This window comes from Diprion similis, chromosome 2, assembly GCF_021155765.1.
Source record: "Diprion similis isolate iyDipSimi1 chromosome 2, iyDipSimi1.1, whole genome shotgun sequence".
In the NCBI taxonomy this organism is placed as follows: Eukaryota; Metazoa; Arthropoda; class Insecta; order Hymenoptera; family Diprionidae; genus Diprion; species Diprion similis.
The window spans coordinates 17,039,112-17,059,073 of NC_060106.1; the positions used below are offsets into that span (position 1 = coordinate 17,039,112).

Here is a 19,962-nt window from a genome sequence, read left to right on the forward strand (position 1 = left end):
GAGTATCCGTTCGAAGACAAATGTCTGATTTACATAATTTGTGTGTTAACATTTAGCCCGACCCAGACGAACGTAACCTCGCACAACAACTTACCAATATATGTGATACGGCGCGAGAAACCGCGGCGTAATTGCACAGGTCAGATAGCCGCCGGTCCAAATTGAAGGAGTGATCCTTTTTTGCCCCGCTGTGCTCACCACCGGCCTGATTAATCGCCTCCTTCGATCCAGCTCTTTATACCTCGTACTCGACTGAATTCCACGGTGTTAACACGTCGCCCCCGATGCATAATTATGCCTTGTTCAAGCGTCTAATGCGTGTTTCAGTCGAGGCAAAGGGAACCAGTTTCGTCGAAACGTGTCAAGTCGGCTTGAACACGACGATTCTTTCACTCTCGGATTGTATCAAGATGTTCACCCTGGCTCGATAAAGTGAGCCGAAGAATCGAAGGTTTTTTAGGATGGCTGATTAGACGATCGTCTGGGATTTGAAATGATTGAATCTCCGTTTACTCCTAGACGATCGGAGTTTCTTCTCCAAAAAAAAAACGTGAGTCGAATTCGGGGATTGCAGAGCCTTGTGGGTGGTCAGGACGAGGTGCGAGCTGGTCACGAAAATCCCGTACAAGACTGAAAGTTGTCAAGCGTCAGCGTCGCCGGACAATAGCAACAAATCCTCGGTATTACGAGGAGACATTTCTCGCTATCTTCGAGCGAGTCGGAGACAAACTCGAGTAGGTATTATATAGGCACAGGGACAGGACGCGACGCTCCCTCCGAGAGTTAACTGATCCTGGCGACCACTGTTTGTACTCAGCTGAGACTAATTAAAAGGATCCTCTCCCTGCAACGGGGCTCGACGGATCAGATAAGATCGGCATTGACGCCAGGAGGTGTATCGGCGCCTTTTTCGTCCCACGTCTCGGGAGCTGCGAGTCAGGAAAGGAAGACTCGCGACACCTCGAAATTCACACTTACGCATATTTTTCGCGACGTTTTCCGTAAATTTTTAATCCAGAATCAATGGAGGTACAAGCTTTAACGGAGTGTCAATTTCAATTGGAAAGAGCCGTAAGGTTTACTCGATCCTTTTTTCACTCCTTGAATCTCCTGCAGGTCTCAGCCGCAGCTGGTAGTCGAGGTTTTATTACCTCTCGAGAACTACACTTTGTCGGATGGTGGCTGAGACCTTCTGTCAGGAACACAATGTTACAGTCAATACAGTAAACGCTTCGAGCCACCGTTGTTGCTTAACTCTAAAGTACTCGTAAGATCTTCTCGACGAATATACGTGCAACCCAAAGGCCGCAGTGAGTCATTTGCAATAAATACACGTTGACGATGTGAATTATCTACACAACATTCCTCATCGATGTTATATAGAAAGTTGCGGTGTGTAGAAATATGGACGATAAATCAAACGCTGATTGGATGTTTGAATTGCCAGTTGTACATACATACCTTCTCATTGTCAGTCGAACGAAACGTTGACGAATCGAGTTTGCATGGTGCTTGGAAGAAAATTAAGAAGAATCCGAAGTGCGAGATTGCGGACATCCAGAAGCACCGGAGTGCAACTCTCAGCCGGAAGATGAACCGCCAGGGATTATCTATGCATATAGTATCTAAGTAAGTGGCTGAAACGGCGGTGAAAAAGCTTACGGGATTGGCAAGGCGAGCCTGTGGGCTTGCACATGCCTACTTTGCATCGCATACATTACGCGATACGCGTATAGATAAGGATTAAAGATGTACTAAGTGGCCGGAGATCCGCACAACGTGGCTCAGCCTCGTCGGGATAATTTAATAGCCGGTGAGCAGCTTGCGTAAAGCGTAACACTTTACCACCACGAGTACGAACTTAGTATCCTACGTTTATACTACCGCCATTATATAATTTCGTCAATTTATTTAGTTTATAATATCGCCAATGGTGTACGGGGTACAGGATGAAAAGACATCCATCCGTAAGTTACCCTCGAGCGTTTCGCTGCTAAATCACATTCGCGTTAACGATAAACGATAATTTTCAACGAAAAACGTTAGTCTAACAAGTACGTCGAGTCCGACTGCAGTGGCTACCGGTTGTAAACCTTATTATAAATTTGACGGGCGTACTTGGCGCTCTTTCATTCGCCGACGATATAAGTTAGCCTCAAGATGGATCATCGATGGGTAACTGGATGCTGTACAACATGCGCACTCTTCTGCAGTCGGTGAATGGAAGGGGAGAAACGCGCACCGAGATACAGTCGAGAGGAGAGTTATTTCCCGGTCGGGAGAAACCGACTGGGAGGTCTGGGAGCCGCATATCTGAGGTCCAGATCTTCGGGGGATTTTTTCTCTCGTTGTCCGCAGCGCGCCGCTGTACTGCAACCTGCGGATGAATGCTCGCATGGTAGTCATCGCTTCTCGACGTTTGGTTTGCGTCGACTGTAACGGAGGGTCGGTCGCCCGGTCGCCGCCGATGCCGTGAGCTGAGATATTAACTCCCTTGCTTGTGTACCCTCTTCTCCGGATTCGAATTTTCGACCGAAAAAACTTTGGGCTTGAGGCGTCAGCCTTCAGTTGACTTGACAAGCGTGGCGAAGCCGGAATCCTCTACGCTGTTTTATCGTGACGAATCATCCCCGACGCTATGACCGAAGCGACGGGGCCGTTTCACCACCGACAATCATCTTTGGCTTGGCCTCGAAGACTCACGTTATATGACGCACACAATGACGATCGTAAATATTCAGGTTCCTTTACGTGTTTCGAGAAGGACGCGATTCCTGGACACCGTCATCTTCTTCGGGAATAATCCTGGAGAAAATCGGAATCTATGTTTCTTCGCGATTGATTCGTGGATAAGTTTTCAGGCAATCTCAGGATACCATTACTGTATCCACTTCAGGGATGCGAAATGCTCAAAGGCTGTTACCAATGATTCATTTTTACGAATGACAATTTCCTTCCAGGAGAACGAAACTGAGATCACTTTTGAAGGATGATCACTGAAAGACACTGAAGGCGAATCGCCAGGGATCAAGCAGCGGCTACACAGAGTGTAAATCACTGCGTGTAAAATTTGACTCCATAGCATGTTGACGTTGAGCTCTTCAGCCATAAGCAGACGGTAGTGAGGCGACGGTAAACCCTGGACGACGTCTATAGCTAATCGCAAATCTGGTTTTCTCGACTGGGATTGTCAGACGGAATGCTACCGTGTGAATCACCAGGTTATGCGATGGTTTCAAGTTCCCATTGCGGCCCGATCGACTCGAGGTTGGGTTGGATTGGTCCGAGGCAGGCCAGGAGGCACCTTTCTACTCGTCATTCCCGATCATGGTCGGACTTGTAAGATATCGGTGCCAACAAAACACCCGATCGACTCGCAGACGTTGATCTCGTGGGTCCAGCCGGTTGTTAGTGACGTTTATTTTCACGAGGTACAACGTGTCAAATGTGGGTGTACAGGATACCATAATCATGATTTTGTCACTATACGACATTACCGGACTTCGCGTGTAGTCCCATACGCGGTCTGGGTGATTAAAAAGTTTTACCACTCGGTGGGCGCGTGTAAAAAAATTTCGTTAGGGAATTAAACACGCGCGCTTGATCGTTTACGCCGGTTGAAAATGTTGCGCTAACGGCTATCACCGTTTACGAAATTACCGCGTCTGCTAGTAGGTACCTGAGTCTTGTGTCTGACCCGAGCCTCCGCCTCGTTTGTGGCTCGGAACTATTATCGTAAAAATTATTTTACTTATTACATCCCACGAAAAATCCAACTGTTGGCAGCGCGTATCGCGCAACTGCAACGCAAGTTAGTAGCAATTAGAGAAGAGTAGCTATACTAGCTGGTTATAATCGTTCTTAAAATGGCGGAGCCGGCGTAATTACAGCTGGGATGCTGATCGTGCTTTCTTAGCTCTCGCGAATCCCTGAAACTCAAACTCGAACTCCTCTCGGTGGCGCGGCTGTAAAACCCACTTAATCGCTGATAATAAAACGCTGCTTTAGTTAGTTACCTGGTAATGAAAAGTTTTAATTAGCCTCGCACGATCCTCCGGACTCTGGCGACGACGCGCCTACGATTTGGCCATCTCATCTGTGTGCCCACGGTGATTTCGCCATTATACCTACTCCGTGCCTCCGACATCCAGGCTGTAATTATTCGTTATATACCCACCAACCCGCTACCACCGTGGCAAAATCCCCGTGAAAATACCACAGCGCGTTTTTGGCTCGTTTTCGCATTCCTTCCCCTGCATGCCAGCCAAACCCTCGACACGATTGCATCGCCTGACTCGCCGGTAGCCTCTGCAGGAGTCACGGTTACCACTGAACCCGGTAAAACCATCCACCGTTTTTCTCAGAGGTCGAGGTGAGCTTGTAGATTATATTCAGAAACAGTCACAGCCATGACTTCCGAGGATCCGTGATCCGAGTAACGAAATACTCATCCTCCGAAGAAGGATTGATCATCGCAGGAGAAAGAATGCGATTTAGTTTGCTTCAATTATAATTAGTAACCACCGTTTTAATCCCCGTCTCGCATCGTCATCCGTTTGCCTTCTCGAGTCCATTTCCTCTCACTCGTCATACTAGATTTTTTCACACTGTCGCTGGCTGACCGGCCAGTATTACACTGTTTGTGTACAGTTATCCCGAAAGAATTAAGAAGTGACAAGACGTAGCTTGGTTCTCACAGTGGACCCCCATGGGGCCTGCGTGCAGGCCGCAGCTCGTTCGAGATATCATCGAAATAAAGTGCTAAAGTGTAGACGATGACTCTCGGCCCGTAAGTAATAGACGGTGGCCTGCCGCAGGTACACGCGTAACACACCCACGTGAATCGGTTCGATCTCCGTGCACTCATGCCACGACAACACATCCATGCTGCTACGTACCAACACAAACCTCGTAACGATCTGTAACGTAGAACGTTTCGGGTGCAGCGACAAGCCGCTACTTTACTTATGACTGTGCCGTGTGTGACCCACGTGACGAGGGATTATCGGAGAGGATTTGTGTCACGTTGGTACAGGAGGAAAGGACCTGCCAAGAGGAAGAGGGTGCCTTTGCTCCGTAACGGCTTCCATTGTCACTTAGAACGTGCATGGATGTTCATTTCACGGTGCTACGAGTTACGTTATTATATCGTACAAACGTATGTCCTGCGTCATATGTAACGTTTAGTCCTGCGTCTACTTTTGTCTTCGGCATTGGTCAAGATCGATGGGTTCAGACATTTTTGGTGGTCTTGTGACTGCAACTTTCAGAGATTTAGTCTGTACGACCTGCGATCCTGACTTTCATCTACATCCAACAGGAAGGGACGAAAAAATTCATGGACACAGTTCAGCTCTTCTCGAAACTGCTGTCTCTTTAAGGAGTGTCTATGGTGACCCCGTGGAATGCAATTGCGGTAACCATGCGCTCGCATTGTTGTCTGGCCGGAACAGGGTGGATTCAAAGCACAACCTTCTCGTCCATGCGGTAATTATAATTTGCATTGATATACAACAGATGCCGCATGGGTGGGAAGGAGGGAAATATCGATCAAACGGATGGGTTGGTTTCAGACAAATTTCCGTGCAGAATCCATACCAAAGAATATTATACAGTCATTTGTCACCGCTCTAAATTGACGTCAAACGTTCCGATGTACGAAATTGTTCGAACGATAATTTCTCGCGATCTGACGGTGATTTTTCTTCTCGAGAGCTCTCTGCGCATGCAGAGCTCAAGACTTAGGTACAATATTTCCAGCCCAAGTGAATGAGTATGATTTTCAATTTTACAGAATCATTACGTCGCCGATAGACGGTAGCCACCGGGGTTTTTCAGCCCTCCAGCCACACTTCCATGTATCTATAGGTATTGATTTCCTCCCGTGGTATCCAGGGCGCTTTTATCGCTGACGGAATCTTCGTCGTGTTATTACTGTACGTATGTACTGCGGATGCGTCTGTTGCGGCGAAGTACTCGAAGTGAATAACGCGTTATTACCCTACGCGCCACGTCCGTGTGTGTCTGTGTCATAACGCGTTTGCGAGCCAGTTGGACTTAATGTCATGTATTACACGGTGATGCCCACCTCTGCTCCGCTTCTGAATATCTACATACGAACCATGCGTCGGTCGCCTTGAACGCAGGCGGTACACCCTTGTTGCATCGGTGCAACACGATACACTGGCGAAACATCAGGCTTAAACGGAATAACGGAAATTAAATTTGTACGTTTGAAGAAAAAAACCATGACGTCGGTAATTCGTACCTTGTTCGACGTTGAGGTCATTTTCATACTTGGGTGGTTAACCGTAATGGAAATTGAGCGTGTCTCGTTTGGTGAAATATATTCAAGTCTTTGCAATATTAGAATATTACAATCATTTGAAAGCTTATCGAATTTTTTGACAACCCTGAAAATGTCTGTCAACATTTGTTTTCTGGTACTGGAATATCGATAAGAATCTCTCGCACGTAGGTACTTGAAAAAGTTTTGCAATTCTCGTTTCGACATTTTACCATACTGCCAAGCCTCCGGTTTGTAATAATGCAAGCATTTTACATGGGATTTTTTTGTACAAAATCACGTTCATGAAACAACATATTTCATGGAGCTTAGCGCTGCGCGCGGTCTTAGTTTTCATGCAGGAATGAAATATTATCGCATAATTCAAGAATTAGAGGGGCATGTCAGTGTTGAAATTGAACCTTTAATGCCGCACATTTCCAGAAGCTGTATCCAGCCACAGAAGAGAAAACACTGACAGCCTTACAATAACTTGTTTCCAACGTATAATTCACTTCTAATGCAGTTATATACCCACGTATTGGAGGAAATTTCTGCTCCCAGAAGTGAACCAATTTACTCACATGTGACTTGAAAAACGCAGAAAAAAAGAAGCTTAAATTCAATTAATTACGTGTTTTCTTTTTTTAATTCTGCATCCATTGATCGAATTCAGTGCCTATTTAGTGACACGATAAAAATCTAGATCCTACCCAATATTCGACAGCCGACGAACATTCCGCCGTGTTTGTACGTTGCTGCTGCGTACTTGGAGGTTCGTTGGTGAAGACGAAGCGTAGGTTGTGGAAGCGGAGCGACCGACAGACGGCCGGCCGGTTCTCCTGATGTCGCCTGTCGTTTCAAATGGGTCGACGCGCGACATTAGCCTGCATAATTGCCATCCCGTAAAGTAAAACAAATGAGTAATTGGTGAGTGAACGATGCCTCGCGCAAACCCGACGCGAACGCGCGACGTTATATATCTTCAATGCTCGTGGCTCTTGGCTAAGCGTGTCTAATTAGATTAACGACTGCCGGTGTGAGCGATAATTAAAGAGACTCAGCGCATCTCCACCAACTTTCCACCTCGCTCATCCAGCCTTCAGTTCTAGTTAACCATCACGAGTTATGTTCCGCGTTTGATGGACAACAAAAGGCGCGTCGACATGGTCGAAAATCCTTCTTTCAAACTTTTTTTGTTAGTCAAGGTGTCGAATGAATCGGCGAATGGAGAGACATCCATGAAAAACAAGGTCACTTCAATGTTCGAAGCATTATCCTGAAAACAGTGTACATCGTACGATTGTTTAAGAAAATTTACACCAACTGGTAGAAAGTATTCTTCATTAATAAAGTCGGAAAAAAAAAAATTCTAGCAAGTGGAGGGTGGATGTATAATAAGGGTCCTGAAAACGACCTGCTGACGTATCAGAAATGATTACAGCTAACAGGCACGACCTTTTTGTCTGAAAAAATGGAAAAACGAAAACAAGGACAAGGATCCATGGCCATGGGCAGGGCAGGGTGAGGAGGAACGAATTTCTGAGAAGCATGAAATTGCAACGATTACGTTACGTCCCTGGGGCGCGTTATTTGCATCGGAATGCAAGTCGAACGCGGACGCTCGGTGGCCCAAACTACGAACGAATCGAACTCGATGACTCGTGTACGAGCAGCGAGCACTGGTCGAGGAGGATTCCTCATCTTCCTGACAACCAACGCCCATTCCGTCGGCTTCCGCATCGACGAATTCCTGCTTCAGAGCGTTCGTCGAAGAGCAACAAAGCGCTGCGAATTGTCTCGGTGGGTGTCGAAAGGATACGACAAGCACAATGGCCAGAGAAAACTTGCTTCTCGGCAAAACTCTCGGTCCCCATGATCCGCTAGCTTTCAGGTTTCTTGCCAAAATTGTTTTGACCTCATGTTCGAACGGGGATCGAGTTGGCGAAGGTGACATTGGGAAGAAACTTTGAGAATTTCAATCACTCCGCGGGCAATGGAGGTGGGATCTTCGCCGTTTAGGGATTTTAATCCGATGAACGATGTGGTTTTATGGTAATTTCCGAAGGTGATAATCCAGGGTGTATAATAGTCTCGGATCGAAGATGGTCAACTTCGTTAGCGCCAGACACAATGGAGGAAGGAACTCGCTGCGGCCACCTCCTCGCCAATGTGTCACTGCATGACTGCAGGGACTCGGTATTGAAGGGGACTTCGAGGCACCCGCTGCGACTTGCGACCACTTAAATCCCTGGCCAACCGGGCGCCGTTCGATCCTTGATTACTTATGATCATTAAGGTGTCCGGCTTATCTGCAGCACCAGCAGCAAAACGAGAAGAAAAAGAGAAATAAAGAAGAAGGAGAACAAGAAGAGTGTGATGATAGCGGATGAGCGAGAATTAAATGAAAATTTGAAATTCAAATCAGATTCTAATACACTCGATACAGTAAGTAACTCAGGAGTAAAGACCAATGAAAAAATAAGAGGCAGTCCGACACAGAGGTGGTGGTCAAAACAGACGGACGTAGATATCCACAAGCTTGTTGATTTTCATTTAATATCTAAACACATTTATATCACAGACACACGCACATGTGTACGCAGAAAAAAACTTTCACGCCGTCGAGTAATTTATCGACCTTTAAATCGACGTTTAGTTGAAAAATCCACTATCTACTTACCGGCCGGATCTGCAGCCATGCAGTTCGGAGCCGGCGAGCCTGACTGTTGAAATATTTCGTTAGCCACCTTTTTCATTTCATCGGTGAACCGCGTTAACCTGTCCACCATACGAATTTATCGAACTCTTCCGCTTTATCTGCTTTCAAAGATACCGTGGAAGATTCCAATTTATAGGAAAGGTATATAAAGGTATGTCGTGGGCATCTAATTCTTTCCTCCCCGTTAGGAAATTCTTTTACCTTTCTCCTCACTGATCGGTATAAATTTCACTTCAATACCCTGACTAATGTGCCGCTCCTCCCCCCCTATGAACGCGCGACGATGTTTCTTCCCCCATTTCCACCCTACAAAATTCTAGACAATCCATCGGTTACCCCCGTAACTCCTTTGTCTCGGCGCTTCTGCCCGTTCTTTTTCAGCTTTCGTCGATCCTGGTCCACGGACCATTTGGTAATTCATTAATCGACCGTTTTCTTTATTTATTTTCTTCTTCTCCTATCTGTCGCAGGGTGGTGGGTGCCGTCGTCGTTGGCGCGGCTGTTTGCGGCAGGATACCAGGCCTGGCCAAGGGTCAACGAGACCAGTGTAGAGCAGCACCACACGCCATGCCAGCTGTCGGGGAAGGCGCCGCTCTGGGGCTGCGCGAATGTCGGCACCAGTTCAGACATCACCGTTGGAACTGCTCCCACGTGGCCAGCGACCAGGTCTTCGGGCACGTCGTCGTTGTCGGTGAGATAACAATTTCACGCTTTTTCATTTCTTGTCGTAAGCCAAAATCCATCGCTCCAACCCTGTAAATATCACGCGTTAAGATAGTTCCGGATTTGGATTCGTTAGAGAGAGAGAGAGAGAGAGAGAGAGATGGATGAATGTATACTGTCAAGCATGTGTTTCTCCACGTGACGTAACGCCGGTGGATTAGTCTTACCTGTCAATCCGTACGGTGGACGCAACCGAGTCCACCGCACAGTTTGGAACGTCATGGAGATTCGTCGTCCAGCCGGTGCTCTTCGAGTGGTTGACACTTGTTACTAACTAATTAATTAATCAGTAGGCAGTTTTACGGGTTTTAACGGTTTATCACCGAGTTAGCTATGCAGGCATCTCTGCGCGGATCTTCACCTCGACGAGGATTTACGCTATGCACTATAACCGCTCGTATCCACCTGCCCAACACCCCATTAAACGTCTTCACCAAATCTCAAACTCGGTTCTGTGCGTTTTCGACTATAATGTTCAGCCTGATGTTCCACTCAAGAGTCGAAGGTAACATCTTTCGATAGAACGATTAATTATAGTCAAGGAGTTAAGTTCATGGCTTGAGAACTTGACGAGGTTCACATTTCTTTAGCAAATTTTCACTGATATTTTGCTACCAAATCCCATGGGATTTGACAGTTACTTTTGACAATATTCGAAGTCTACCTGCAGCTCCTCGACCTCGCAATCGCGTTTATTATCACAAAACTCGAAGGTCATGCATTGTACCCGAAATAACGAAGGAGTCGAAACGCAGAAGCTCCTTCACACTTTCAACCGAACAAAAGTTGGAGTGAAATCACAGTGGCGAAACAGATGTGGTGGAATAAATCGGTTTAGCCACCGGTTCCGCGAGGCGACAGGTAGGCCGTGCAAACGGCCCAGTCATGGACACTGTAGGGTAGTTTCCACCCTGGTGTGGGGTAAATTACCCGGGTGGATATGCGGCAGCGGCGTAACGCTTGAAAGAATCCGAAAATACGGATGTGGGTTAGGTTGAGGAAGGTTAGGATGCCGGTGTAAGGTTCTCCGGTACCTTATATATACCGAAGAATTCGAAGGGGTCGCCACAGGGTGCTCTCACCCCTCGTAATTTATCTTCGACCTGAAAAGAGCTCCAACGCCCGGGCCGAAGTGCAGGGGACTCGGATAGCAGAAAGGAAAGGATGGAGGGAAAGAAGAGAGCCTCCCGGTCTATTGAATCGTTAACTAACCTACGAAACGTAACTATTTACACCGCTTAAACCAGTTTCGTCACAATGCCAAGCCGCGCGCTGCGCGGCTCGATCTCCACGCTCTAAAATTTAGATCGGCTAAGCTTCTTCGATGCGGCATCCGTTACAAGTACCTCTAGAGACTTTTCCCATCACAACGAGCTTTCGTCACGCTTCTAAGGTGGCGTAATTCGAGCGTGGAAAGGGTTGATCTTTCGGAACTGGCGAAGGGGATTTTTTCGTGATGCTTTTTAAGTTATCGTTAACTCGAACCGTTTTTCTTTTTTCTTTTTTCTTTTTTACTCCCATTCAAAATTTACACGTCTGTTCACGATGTTAAGTGATTACTTCTTTTATCCGATTGAAATGCTCGCCGGATTTTTTTTTAATCCTTTCTGCCGCTGGTATCATCTTACGATCAAATAAACCGAAGTGATTTCGGATGAATGAAAAATCGATTTCCGCCACAAAGCGAACGATCGAAAATGCGTATCGGTTGATGAAGCAAATTATAGTCTCTCGATCCGTCGTCGCACTGCATAAAAAGGAGAAAAAAATAATTTCCGTGTACATTTCGTCGAAGTTCCGGATGTAACGAGCTGACTGGAACGGTTCAATTTATCCACAGTGAAACAGTAATGTATACTTTCACGGTCGAGGGATCTCGCCGCATACATACGTATTCGTTAGGTTTGCGTTGGTAACGCGATAGCTAGGAAATCGCTTTATATGCCATACACAGGGATCAGAGGACGACGGCTCGCATTTCGTCGATGATACCTGCCGTAAATACCTGCGTGAACAGTACCTCGTTTATATATTAACATAAGATCGGTGAGGTGAGGTGCCTAGGTGAGAATCGACAGTTAAGTTTCAAGAGCGTGAAAATATCGGCTTTCCTGCTGACCGACATAGATAGAGCTGAAAGGACGAAACTGTGAAGAAAGAACAAAAACGGGAAATCTGTGGCCGTGAATAATATCACCAGAATTCGAGTAGCTTGAGACGCAGTCTCGGGATAATCGGGAGCCGGGCTCTGTCCTCGGTGTGATTCTTTATCGAGGTTGGAATCAACTAAGTGTATATATATATATGTGTATGTCTTTTTCCTTCTTATTCTCTGAGCATGAGGTCCTGACGGGGACGCGGACTCGACCGAATCTCCCCGGTTCTCGTGTTACCGTTTATGCCGTAGCCTCTTCAGCAGCCACATAATACGCGCGTAACTTACGCTTAACGCTCAAGAATCTCACCGTGTCCGAACGTTTTCAACATTTGAATACAAGTATATATAAAAAAAAGAAAAAAAAAAAAAAAAAAAGACGTCTGAGGTTAAAAATAAAATAAAATAAAACAAAATCAAATGAAATAAAGGAGCGAAGAAAGAGAAGAGACTGTATATATAAAGAAGGAAATTCAACGTATCAGCTAGGGGAAAAAGAAATCACCGGTAAGACAAAGAAAATAACAAGCCGTATTCCAGCGTTTTGCCGCCTTTGTAACAACACCCACGCTTATCTTGTGTCTCTCGCGTTAACAAGCCGCGCTCTCACAATGTCTACGGAAATTTGAGATAATTTCATATCTTCTATCCGACCCGCCAGCGTGACTCCGAAACGTGATTTTCAACAAATTGGATCCTTGAATACCGCGTAGAGTCGCTGTTTCGAATTTATTTCAGATTTCTAGCTTGTTGTTGGGTGTTTTTTTGAATGAGGTACAAAATAAGGAATAAATCTATCGATAATTTAACTACTTTATTATTATTGTTATTATTATTATACGCATCGGTGAGCAGATATTGATTCGATCACGGTATATAGTGAGATGAAATGTATGGTAGCGGTTTAAGCCAGGATTATCTGGATGTTGTGAGTGGAATCGGACGTGATCCTTGTGCATAAATATCACTAAATACGCGAATTTGTCATCTCGATATTAAGTCCCAGTGTATTAAATCCTTGGATACGCGATGAAACAGGTCCTGCGCGGGAGAAGTTGCAGGTGATTTTTCATGATTAAGAGGATTAAGTGGGCCGTGGTGACGCAAAAATTAAAAACAAATCGAAAGCAAAAAAGAGGACACAATATGAAAAAAAGAAAGAAAAAAAATATTTATTTCGTACAACTTTCATATACAGACTTATTTTACCGTGAATTATAATCTACTTAAACTGCCATAGAACTTATAACTGCGATAGTGAAACCAGATATAATAAATAAATCCAAGCCTGCTAATAAAACTCTCGTCGAAATCTGAGCGGACGCAATATATCATCTGAATAAGAGACGCAGAGAATGAGTTGCAGACTCAGAGGTAAAAATGCCAAATTAATAAGGACAAAGGAAGGCCGAGGCGTTCGGTGCTAACTTAATTAGCGAAATTAACGATGCGGCATCGCTAAGTGCCATAATGCAGGTATGTGGTATACATGCTTGATATTTTTACCCATCGTTTAAAACGTCGGTGTTCATCCTGCGGGATATTGCGGTGCAGGAAAACCGGTGATTGCACGCGTGCGTTCGTGTGCGCTTCGCCGTACAAAGTACATCCTTAATCCTTTCTTGCTAATCTTGTTTCACCAAGAGTTGCCTATTAAGTGAATTTATCCCTCCGCGGGAGCCTCTTTATACCCCGATTACCGTAAGTAGATGCACGATCAGTTTAACTGTACGTGTTGAATTATAATCTCGTGCTCTGAAATGCGGTAGCGAAATATTTTCGCAATTGTCCAAGGATGAGCGAATTTTTGGGACGGAAATCAAAAACTAAATGACTACCCGATGGAAGGATCGAATTGTCGAATTTTTAAAGAATCTAAAAATCTAATTCATAAAATTTCACAATATTGAAAAAGATACGGTATATTAAAAAGCCAGAAATAACTGTAGGAAGGTCGAAGTATAGAAAACGAAAATATAAAAAATCGTTGGAATGAATAAAAATATTGATGACGATTTTATATTTTCACTTTTTATACCGATCTGCATTTTGAATTTTCTTTACATTGTGTCCTACATTTTGAAAATCGAAAATTTCACTTTTTGATCCCGCCCAATTTATAGAATGAAATCCGTTTGGAGTTTGAATTTGTTTTTTTTTTTCTTGTTCTTCAACGAAACCGCGCTGCAGTTTCAATCCGCGAAAATTCACCACCAGCAAAGATCCGTTTATTTTCCCGCGCTCCTCTTTTTATCTCCGCATCATCCTGCAGCCCGAGACAAGAAGAAGAAGCTGATTCTACAACGACCACTTAAAAATTCTCAATGATTCGAATTCGCATATTACATGCTCGCGCCGATGTATATCTGCATGTTTTAAGAAATCAGCGATCAAAGAAAGAGGAAAAGAGAAACAGGGACAGAGGGAGTGAGAGAGAGAGAGTGCGAGAGAAAAAGACGAACTGCTTGTTAAACCTAGCTGAGCCTCAGGATGTGTGTATTATTACAGGCACTGTGTGTACCGAACCACAGGACCACATTGATGATTCACCAATTCACAAAGAATAAATTAATAAATTATACTCGATGTGTATGGTGAATGACTGCGTTGCAGGCGAGACCCACGGTCGCCAGGCCGGCCGGTTAAAGCTGAGGTTCGATCATTTCCGAGCTGCAGAACTTGCGTGGGCCATCGCCTCTAATTGTCTAAATTAATTAACGTGATTAAGCGATCCATTACCACGAACATCAAGACCAGTCAGGCTGATTATCTTACTCGGAGATGGATATGGTGTCTTTGGTCAGCTGTGCGTAACAAACGTCTGGCAACCGAAACCCATTGTGTTTTCGAAATGGAAATTCGTCATCTGGAGACACGGATTTAATTAACAGCTTTTAAAATCCAATGGTGTAGATCCGAGTAGTGTAATCGGTTAATCGATTCTCCAGTGAATTTTTAATTGATCCGAAACTTCTGTGAAACACTGCGCTGTAAAATAATGGTGCTGCATTGGAGAGAGGGAGCCATCGATATAAAAATCAAGGACCTCCGGGTTGAGCAGACTCCAGGAATTATACTCGTAGTATATTATACACGTTGCAGTCCTTAATTCAGCCAGAACTAAGGATAACGTCTGCGTCCTTATCAATTTCGTTATTCAAGAATTCTCGTGCTTCTCCCTTTTCTTTTGCATATAATACGTGCAGCTTGTACAGAGAAGAAGCGAGTTATCGTTTTTCGGTCCGTTAATTTTCTCTCTCTCTCTCTCTCTCTCTCTCTTTCTCTTTCTCTCCCTCTCTCGCAACTTTCGGCTCATTTCTTCGTCGTCGATTTGCTCGCACTTTCGTCGTCTCGCGTAACTGGAACGACCCACACGCGGAATCCGGCCGGTTTATGTAGGTACGATGCGTGTTGAACGTACACGCATTGATGTCGATGCGTAGATACGCACTTTTGAATTTTACCATCGCGTATACGCGTAAGATACACGAGCAGCATGCACGCGCCTGATATCCCCGGGCTTGATTGGTTATTCAAATTTCTTGTGGGAAGGAAGAAGAAGAAGAAGAAGAAGAAGAAGAAGAAGAATCAAAGAATAAAAAGTAAGAAGCGAAATAAAATTTGTCTTCCTTAATTTTAACATTAATTAAAAACCCTCCATACCGAGCTCGAATCTTAATACTATTATACGATCGCCAAGTAGTATAACGCACGCGATTTATCGCGTTGTGTCTCCCACTTTTCCCCTGCATCTCTCGGTCTCACTCTTTTTTATACATATTTTATCTCTCAATCACGCCTCGTGCGATTCGAAATTATTACCGCGAGCATCAGCTAGCGAAAATTAAGTTTTAATGGCCGATGTAGCAACATTGATGTACAGCACTAGCATTTAATTACATATACTTAACTTTGGTACCGCAGAAAAAGATAAATAACAGATTTATTCGAAAGTAATTATTTGCCACACGTGTGTCAAAAACAACAAACCGAAAATATAAAAACGCGAATCACTCTTCTCTTCCAATTAATTTCTCATATTCGATTATTTGAAAAGTCGAAAAATAAGTATAAAAGAAAAATAAATAAATAAAATAAACCGATCATTGACACCTTCGACAAACCTTTAATTCTTCTTTTTCTTCCTCTCTCAATGTATCCCTCTTTTTGCGACGATATAAACATCCTTGGTCATAAATATCGCATTATCGAATTGCGTGTTTCAATTAAGCCTCGAGTCTAGCAAATCGCGAGGAAGGCCTCGCGGATCTGCGTGAGTGATGATGAATATTCCGCTGCGGCGTGTCTCGGCGTGTTTTCACCTGAATCGGCGATGCTACTGCATCTCATGCCTGTACAGGTGGCAAGTCTACGAGATACCAGTTTTCAACTTGGTGTGTATAAGATAATTGTATCTTACATACTGTGTCGGGCAATCTGTCTCCGTCGGGGTTTATCTCACTGCTAATTTGTACGATAGCGCGTCCCGTCGAGCCGCTATCTTTCATTCATCAATGAAACTAGCCGATATAAGTGTACACGCGAGTACACGTGTGTCCTCCAGGGTAGATATGCGATGTTTATTAAATGTCACGTGCTCCACGTCACTGCAGCCTCACGACTCGAGATCTTCACATCTAAAGGATCCGATTTCGCATCATCAACGATTTTCTTATATTACCTATACGTATAATCCTTCTTTTTATTTAAGGAAAAAGCCAAGTCCGTTCACTTGATACTCGTTTGTACACGCTGCCGAGATTTATACCCTTTTTAATTTCATTCCATCTTTCGATTCACTAAAACTATCTGCGCCAGGTTATCGTACAGGATTCGTAGATCGCGATCGATCGGTGCCGTGTAATCGTGAAACTCCTGACAGTAGATCTAAGATCTAAGTTTGGCATACTTTCAACAACCAGATTTACAGAGCAATCGGAACTCGCATCGAATCGAATTGAGATCGATCGGTAAGTTGTGGATAGACTTGAACAAGCAAAACTAGGTAACCTGATCACAATGTCCAACGACTTTACAATTATACGCTGGAAAAGTGATTTCTCGTGGACTTAAAACGGTGAACAAAATCCTTGCCCAATGAAACCGGGTAAATTAGATGTCATCCTCTTGACATGGACCGTTCGAAGAAATAAAAAAGAACCTTGATTTGGTCAAAGTGTATGAAACCGGCAGGTGCCGCAGCGCGAGCGGCACTAAACGAAGATGCTTGAATAGTAACGATCGGAGGAGGCAAATCGTGCAGCAAAGATACGACAGCTGGGGGCTTTTAGCCCTAACGTAACATAGTTACACATGTTTGAAGCTAAATCTACACAAACGCCACGGGAGGTTCCGTAGAAGCTGACCGAGAGATACGAGGGGGGGATATTCTAGACTCTTGACCATCGCGAAGATCTATGACCGAATCTCATTTACAATGCCCACGATACCCCGGGGGAAATGATGATTTATCGATCGGATCCTCCGCAGGATCCTTGGGGCATACGTACATGGGCGCCGACCAGAACGGAGAACAGCAGCCTCCGTGATTCATTGCTCGCAGGCTTTGATCGGAAAGCCTTGCCGGAGAGAAGCGTCGTTTCGACGGTAGGTTGGTTGGTTCGTTACAACGCGATCATGTGCATCGTACGTAGCTAACCCTCACGAAAAATTTTAAAACTGTATCGCATCGCGCGCCGTTTCGTCGACGCGTCGTATAATCTGATCGTTTCGATCGATCCAATATTTCCGACGCGCATAAGCATAATAAAGAGTTGTAGATTCATTTTTTATCATCCAACGACCGAAACGTATATGTATATATAATGTACAAGTACCGCTTAAAATTTCGTTTAACGATTTTCATCTGCGTTTCATGCCGTTATAGGTATAAAAGTTTCATTATTACGATTATCGTCGCGGTTTAACCGAGTCGATCCGTCCTGCAGCATTTACAACTCGTACAAGACTCGTTAGAGGATAAAATCTCGCCTCTGGAACTGATCTGTTATATTGTATGTATGGTATCCGGTAAAAGCGTGCGGTTGAGGACGTAACGCGCGCATCAAGGGCGGCTCCAAGATCCATAGATTAAGCTGTACCGAACTATAAGGGTCCACAGATTACGGGTATAAGCTCTTTTAAGCTGTATAAATAAACTATATAATAAATTAATACGTCACGCCGCAGGTATCCTTATCATCTCGAGTCACTTTCGAAGCCTACTGCCGGTGATCAAGATATTTTTGTTCAAAATTACATTACATTTTTTATTTAAAGAGAGAGAATTTAACCGAACGTGAGTATATATATATATATATATATGTATAACTACCTATTATATATTTATCTCAAGAGAACTGCAGTTTGCTTTTCAAATACCTATCTCTGATTATGCAACTTGCGTATAAAAGGGGAACCGACTTTCAGGCCTCGTCAAAAGGATTCCCGCATTCAAATGACGCTGCACTGTATTCGTCGGATCGACCCACGTGTGCAATGGAGATCTGCTCGAGCGGTTTTAAACTCCGTTTGTAATTAAGGAGAATGCCGCGGTTTCAAGACTCGAGATTTTAAACTGCCGTACGCATACATGCGTCTGTGTAAATCGTCCCGTAATTGCTATAAACGAATGACGCTAATTACACGGGTGTATTAGTTGAGGCGCATAACGCGTGTGGATCTCTTATACCCTATAATATTATTACACATAAACGATCCACAATCCACTATCATCGAGGAGATGGACCAAAAATGAATTCAGAATTAAAATAATCACCGTCAACTCCGTCAGTTTTTAATTAGAAAGCTTTTATAATTACATTATACATATACACATATATAGGTATGTAGGTATATACGTGCTTGTGTAAATTTCTTTTCCGTATATTCTTGCGAACTGCTGGCCACTACAGTCTGCAGTTGATAATATTGTGCAACTTTATGTATACACACTTGTGAATGTAAATTACACCATTGCACCTTCTGTTTATTGTGTGGAATGGCGCGAGCCACTCGACAGACGCGTTTAACAAGACGCGCCGCGGGGTCAGTCTCATGGCGCCCCCCCCCCCCCCCCTCCTGCCCCCTTGCCTTTCTCCTCCCTCTTCGAATCACACGTCACCACCTTCGCGCACCTCAACCACCTACGCGAAATCGCCTCCTCGCGGCGAGCCGCACGTGCGTATCTGAGCCTTGTATTATATCCACTTCGAGACCATTATGTGCAGCGAGTGAATTACGCCAGCGCCGAAGATACAATAAATTGAAAGAAAAAAGCCCGAAAATTATATGTCGGAATGAGAAAATCAATTTATTATTTCTGAGAAATGAAAATTAACTTCTGATCAGTACTGCAGGAGTGAGTCGAGTGTATCTAAAGGTGGCATCTGGTGGCAGAAACCTCAAATCACTCGCTTCGTATTTAATTATAAAAGTTGTTTTTTGTCATATAATTTACTCTATTACGGTTTATCGCAACGAAATGAAACGCTGACAGCCTGCACGAAGTTTTTCGTGCTTTTATACTCGCGTTATTCGTGTAAAAGTACGGTCAGCTGATATCTTAGTCGGACGCCATGTTGTTTTTACTGATACCGAATCCTTCGAGATGTAGTGAAGAGCACTGCGGCCAATAATGAGAAAGAGAAAAAAGTTAATGGTTGTTCATTAGTCGGCGAGCGAATGGGCTCGAAAAAAACTACCTCGATGTTAAATTCGGAGCGCCATTCAGCCTGCAGTTGAAATAAAATGCAAATGGGTCGTTCCAGTTCAGATCGATATGGATACTAAGTAGCTGCAGCCGAGCTGAGCGGACCGCTGCTCAATTACGATGCACCTAATTGGTTAATTGTTTCTCTATCTGATCGAGTTGGATTATACGATGATACGGGCGTAGGCGAGATCTCTCCGTTAATTTTCCGTTGGTACAACAGTCATGCGATCCGTTTGCGTGTGAATGCGCAACGCCGATTGACTCGAAACGTCAGTTTAATAGAGACTGGTTACCATCATCGACTAATCGTAGCCGATTAGTGGTCGGTGCTACAGTCACGACTTTGATGCGAGTGTAGTATA

At 44.4% G+C, this 19,962-nt stretch overlaps 1 protein-coding gene across 3 annotated transcripts in view; it reads left to right on the top strand.

The window, feature by feature from the left end:
- The window catches only part of LOC124416358 (protein Wnt-2), a 53,730-nt gene that overhangs the window by 17,378 nt on the left and 16,390 nt on the right, over positions 1-19,962 (top strand). For all 3 annotated transcript variants that reach the window (XM_046897328.1, XM_046897329.1, XM_046897330.1), the window contains exon 2: positions 9,479-9,699. In XM_046897328.1, coding sequence (XP_046753284.1) covers positions 9,479-9,699 — 221 coding nt within the window. The remainder of the gene's footprint in view (positions 1-9,478; positions 9,700-19,962) is intronic.